The sequence below is a fragment of the Cyprinodon tularosa genome, unplaced genomic scaffold (assembly GCF_016077235.1).
Source record: "Cyprinodon tularosa strain WSP-4 unplaced genomic scaffold, ASM1607723v1 ctg26, whole genome shotgun sequence".
NCBI classification, from domain to species: domain Eukaryota; kingdom Metazoa; phylum Chordata; class Actinopteri; order Cyprinodontiformes; family Cyprinodontidae; genus Cyprinodon; species Cyprinodon tularosa.
The window spans coordinates 3,757,907-3,763,911 of record NW_024038961.1 but is presented as its reverse complement, the minus strand read 5'-3'; the positions used below and the strand labels follow the sequence as shown (position 1 = coordinate 3,763,911).

The following is a 6,005-nucleotide window of genomic DNA, read 5'->3' as shown; positions in this document are numbered from 1 at the left end:
AATTATTTCCAACTTCAGTGAACTGGTTGCTTTGTAGCAAGGAACAATACTTCCACAAGTCAGGATGTGTTTGTTAGAACCGGAGAAATTTACCTTTTTTTGGTCGAACTCATCTCCCCGACTACTCCCAGATTTCATGACCATACTCTCAACCTGCATAGATAATTAATCCAGATGTCTTTCCCTTCCAAGCCCATAAACGTATCTTCCTTTAGAGAATATAATTAAACATTTACTGCCTGCACCAGAGACTTCCTATCATAATTTCACAAGAGAGGGTTAATAAAACTGTGCATTTGTGGTAATTCTACTGTGACAAAATCATCAGAGGAACCTTGGTTGGAGGGAGCTGTGCCTCAAACACAAGCAGACACACTCACACCACAGTACAGCAGCATGTGCACATCTGCAAGCCAGAGATAGAGGCTCTAAGTGTCCAGCATGTCATTAAACAGTGCTGATGCAGATTTATATTCTCTCAGTTGTGCCATATGAGAGTGCATGGTCACATCCAAAGTGGGCAGATCTATTAAACATCACATACACACATTTCACATCAAAGCACCCAGTCTAAGAATGGATTTTATATTATTGAGGGGGAGCAAAAGTTACAACATCAGTACTACCATCTGCAGGCTGAGTGGTGACACAACACCTTTAACTACTCAAGTCATGACGGCAGTTTCTATAATGTTTTTAGCTGTGAGGCCTTAAAAGTAAAACTGTAGTTTACTTTACATGAGCAAGGAACTAAATAAACTTTTATATGAACTGAAAATTATCATTAAAATCATTTAGTCACTAATTGATGTAGAAAAGTGAAATTAAGATATTTATTAAATGTATAAATGTCAATAATGTATTTCTTTTAATTTGGAAATTTCAAATCGATTTAATAATGACCTTCAGATGATTTTCATCACTGGGTCTGGTATATCTTATTTTCCGCTTAGCAATACTCTATATAATTGCACGGCTTATTGGTCAGGTGAGTTTGTTTGCTAATCAAACACAGGAACACAACAGTCATTGAACCAGCTTTTGGCACATTTTTAAAAGTGGGCAGGAATCAAGTCTTGTTGGAGAATGAAATTAGCCTCTCCAAAAAGCTTGTCAGCAGAAAAAAGCATTATGTGCTGTAAAATGTCCTGCAAGATGACTGCTGTGACTCTGTGATCAATCACAATGGTTTATAAATCATAAATGATTGTAGAAATTCCACTTTGGACTTTAAGCAACAGGGATTTCACGCCTCTCCCCTATTCTTCCAAATGATGGAAGGAGCAGAAAATGTATGGACAGTCCTCAGTCTCTGATGAGCAGTGGTACATGGATGAGAGCAAAGTTTGGAAGGCTCAGCGGTTGCCAGGCGATTGGAGTTGTGCTCAAGGTGGGGTCCCCGCTACTGAACACCAGTTCCAAAAATAGGCCACATCCATTTTAACACCATCTTTGTTTAAATAAGTCCAACATAAAGAGAAACATTTAAATAATTTATTCCAAGTCAAAATTCTCCCTTTTAGAAAAAACAACACAACTTTGCAAAGCAGATTTTAAAACACACAGAGAAAGAAAAATAGAACCAAATAAAGTAAAATTTCCCAATAACCCACAGAGGAAATACTACATATGAAATATGACTATAAAATATGGATTCACTTAATATCTAAGCATTAAAACAATGACCTAAAAACTGTACAGTTTCCGTATTGAAAAAAAAGGTCTATGACAGACTGCAGTGCCTCACTATCAGACTGACAGAGAGGCTGAGCTTTAACTTCAGTCAAGCATGGTGTTGGCTCAACACAAATCTGTCTAAGAGTGGGAGTCAGTCCATTAGGAGCTCTTGCAGCAGCCTTTCCGCTCCTCCTGAGCATCTCTTGCAGCACCCAGTTGACTGGACAGGGTCACGGCACTGATGGAGCCACGGGTCACCTCTCTGCTCGCCACCTTCTTGTGAATCGCTGCAGAAACCAAACATTTTAAGGTAGCATCTTAAGCTGTCAGTACATTAAATTACAGATGCGGTAGAGTTATCTCTTTTTACCTGTGAGGACTTCGTTGAAAGCAGCTTCTACATTTGTAGAGTCCAACGCTGATGTCTCCATGAACATGAGGCCTTTCTTATCTGGAATGGCAAAAATGGTTTACTATTGAACTAAAATCCATGCAGCACATAATAACACGTCTAAATTTACCTGCAAAGTCTTTGGCCTCCTCTGTGGGGACGGTCCTGAGGTTCTCCAGGTCTTTCTTGTTTCCCACTAGCATGACCACAATGTGAGGGTCTGCGTGATCATACAGCTCCTTCAGCCATCGCTCTGCACTCTCATAGGTCAGGTGTTTGCTGATGTCATACACCAACAACGCTCCAACCGCTCCTCTGTAATATCTGGACCAACCAAAGAGCAGCAGAGTTTAAATTTACTGTTTGGATTAGTAACTGCGGGTTAAAAAATGTTTTCCTCTCTTCATTTTCTGAAATTATGTCTAATTAAAATCAACTCTGGTTTATTTTCTCCCCAAGGATAAACTATGTATTATTATTCTTAAATAAAAATCCAAAAAGTGTGACATGTTTCCAGTAGGGAGGGTGAAAACTGCCATGTCAAGAAGAAAGGTGCATTATAACGTTGTCCCATTTGTAGTGTTTGTTTTCCACCTGCCAAAGGATTTAGCATGGAGGCTAAAACTTCCTGTAACTGACTTTAAACAGTGACTAGCATGATAACTGAAATTCAATGTCAAGTTTAAGCAAACCACCTTTGAGCGATATTTTATTATTATCAAACTCTGCTTTAAATTTCTCCATAACTTTTACCATGACCTACCCTCAGCATTCCTTGATCTTCCTGATGCTTTTTCCTAACAAATGCCTTAAACCACTGTGGTCTTTCAAAATGCACAGGTGTACACATAAATTGTTCAGATCAGGGATGCAACTTTAAAAGAAGAAATGCAGATTCAAATGTATGGATTGCTACCACTCTTTTTTTTCAGAGCTGAACAGAATCCTTTAAAGGGAGTTCAGCCGTTTGTTTAAAGTGTGTTGAATAGGTGGTGAATGTAAAAAAGGAGACATTCCAAGTGTAGTTGAAAACTGAAGGCAGCAGGTTAAACTGGAGATTAAGGGTATCATAACAAAGAGGTCTAAATAATTCCACACATTTAATTACCATTGCCTATTACATAAAATGCTTAGAAGCTTGTGGTTGTAATTTGATAAGATGTGGAAATCTTGAAGGGGTGGGGAGCCTTTAGCAAGGAGCTGCATTTAAAAAAAGGTGTGATAAGTACAGAGGAGGTGCAGCTGGTAATAAAAGCTAAGTGTTACTGAAAGCGGCACACATGAGCTGGAAATTAGCTGCTCACTTTATTATTCTGTCCATTTGACTGTTCAGATTTACTAATCTTGTCTGTGTGTGTGAGTGTGTATAATTGTTTATGTTACCTATTTAGGACCAATTTTGGTATATCTATTAACCCTCTGAGGACCAACAGGCCTTATGGGGACCAAAGGCTCGTCCTAATATGGAGGACTCCCATTTTTAACCTCAGTTTAGAGGTAATGTGTGAATTCAATTTAGGTTTAAGTTAGGGTATATGTCAGGTTTATATAAAAATGTGAAAAATAAAATAGGTTTAAGTCAATTTAAAGTCTTAATATGGATAGAAATACAAAGATGGGTGTGTGTTCTTTGAATTTGGGTTAGGTTCAGGACTAAGGTGTGAATTCAGTTTAGGTTAGGGTTAGGTAGAGTTTTGTAATGGCTAGTGTTAGATATTTAGGGCTAAGGTGGGAATTGGGTTAGGGTTAGATTGATATAGGTAGATGCATTGGTAATGGTTAGGTTTAGGATTAATTTTAGAGCATAGAAAGAGTTGAAAATGACTGAACATCAATGGCAGTCATTGAGAGTCAACACATGGTCCTCACTACATATAGCAGAACAAGTTTGTTTGTTTGTGTGTGTGTGTACCCACGCTGAGGTGATGGCCCTGTAGCGCTCCAGCCCAGCTGTGTCCCAGATTTGGGCTTTGATGGTGAAGTTTTCCAGCTGAACAGTCCGTGTGCTGAACTCCACACCGATGGTGGTGCGGCTGTCGTGAAGGAACTCATTCTTGGTGAAGCGGGACAGAAGGTTGCTTTTTCCCACACCGGACTCCCCTATCAGAACCACTACACAGTATGCAATGAAGTTCCTATTAGCTTATTTTAGGATTAATTGAAGACATTTATATAACCGTATGTTTCCTGAAACCAAAATGGATCAGATAGCCTTTATCTAATCTTACATTTGCAGACTTTCTGTCACACTCACTGGATGCCTGACAGTGTGACATCACACCAACGTGGCACATCTACACTGAGTGTGACTTCAGTCTGGAATAAGGGAAGTAGAAAATCACTGCTGCTCTCAGAAGAAATACTAGGATACACTGCATATAATCATCTTGGTTACATGGGTAGTATAAGAACACATTTATCCAGAAGGTCAAAGGTCATATAGATTATGTAAATACACATCCAGTATTCACTTCCTTATTTCTCTGCTCCATTTTCTTTCTTAGAAAAAGCAGCAGCAGCATTCAGCTAAACTCTGCTCTACCTTCAGAGGTTATCTGTAATTCTCTTCTTTTATTATTATAACTGAAGTAAAAATGGCTTACCTTTAAAGACAAAGTTGTAAGAATCATCAGAGCCCATGCTGCATTCAGTGGCGATGGGTCACTCTTCCTCCTGATAAATATCCAGAAGCCACTTTGGGAATATATAGGATATATTAAAAAAGAAAACAGAAAGCGAAAGTATTCTCTCGGATTTAATATAAAAGCAGGGAAAAAAATCTAAGAAATAAAAGCAATCTCTGTTCTTTATTCAAGCAGCTCCCATTTGAAGACTGAAAAAGCAGGACTCCTGATTGCTCATCAGCTGACACCCAAAGGAGGGCCGGGAGGAAGGAGAGCAGGTGGAACAGGTAGAACCGCTCGCAGAAACAGACTCCACCCTCTGCTGCACTCCCAGACTCATTTGTATGACAATAAACCTCACCCTGCAGGTGGATGTGTGTGAGTTGGGACACGTCACCCTTTGACCGCCGGTCTCGTGTTTACTAGGCCGGAAGAACAGCTCGGTTTGACCTGATGCTCCCATTTCCATGTTCTTATTATAACGCAAGCTATTTTATGGTTAACAAATTAATGCTTATTATGATGTATCAGGCTTTCATTTATGTAAAGAGGGACTCGGCCTTAATTTTACTGTATTTTTACAACCAAGTTTTTTTGAGCAAATATATGGTCATCATATGCTTGAAGGTCATTAATTTTTGGCTTTTAATCACTTATTTAAACAATAGTTTAAGGAATAACAAAACCAAAACTCATATATTTATGAATTAAGAATCAGATTAATGGGAGATTTTCTCTTGTCCTCCCACAGCATAATGGATTCAGATTAAAATACTTACAAACATGTACTTTATGCATCCTCATTTTGTTAACATTTTCTTTCAAAAGTTGAAGAAAAACCACAGTTATCTGTAGCGATTAATACATTTTCTAGAATAACTCTCTTTGATGTACAACATGCAAGAACTCTTTCTTTAAATCTAGCTCCATCCAACTTTCCACAGGATCAAAATCAGGGCTATCACAGAAGCCTGCCTTTTCCAGTACAATCCAGATCTGATGGTTTTTTTGTTTTTTTTCCAGGATCAGCATTCTTTCCATCTAGTTGCATATTTGGGTAGGGATTTGATAAATCTTAAGGTAGTTCTCTATAATTCTATCCACCTTGTGTAAGGCCGTCCCATGCCATTTATTAGACGTAGATCTCATTAAGTTTTTATTATAGGCATTGCCTATAAACATCTGTTCTGGTTTGAGATATGCTGCACAGACTGGTTAAGTGGGAGTTTACTTTATAGATAAGCCGGGTTTTAAATTTTTTATAATAACTTTTCACAATTTGTCCAAGTCAAATGTGGGAAATTGTTTTGAGT

At 38.4% G+C, this 6,005-nt stretch overlaps 1 protein-coding gene across 1 annotated transcript; it reads right to left on the bottom strand.

Annotated features, from left to right (window-relative positions):
- Positions 1 to 1,480: 1,480 nt before the first annotated feature.
- Positions 1,481 to 4,952, bottom strand: LOC119785813 (ras-related protein Rab-25-like). The gene is made up of 5 exons (XM_038288635.1): positions 4,672 to 4,952; positions 3,985 to 4,180; positions 2,199 to 2,392; positions 2,048 to 2,128; positions 1,481 to 1,964 (listed from the first exon to the last, which is right to left on the bottom strand). Exons 1-5 carry the CDS (start codon positions 4,706 to 4,708, stop codon positions 1,837 to 1,839), a joined length of 636 nt encoding a protein of 211 aa, XP_038144563.1. The 5' UTR covers positions 4,709 to 4,952; the 3' UTR covers positions 1,481 to 1,836.
- Positions 4,953 to 6,005: the final 1,053 nt, after the last annotated feature.

Coding starts and splice junctions, on each gene's coding strand:
- LOC119785813 (XM_038288635.1), bottom strand. CDS start 4,708: ATGGGCTCTGATGATTCTTACAACTTTGTCTTTAAAG. Junction 4,181..4,671: donor TTACAACTTTGTCTTTAAAG/GTAAGCCATTTT, acceptor CATACTGTGTAG/TGGTTCTGATAGGGGAGTCC. Junction 2,129..2,198: donor GGAGGCCAAAGACTTTGCAG/GTAAATTTAGAC, acceptor TTGCCATTCCAG/ATAAGAAAGGCCTCATGTTC.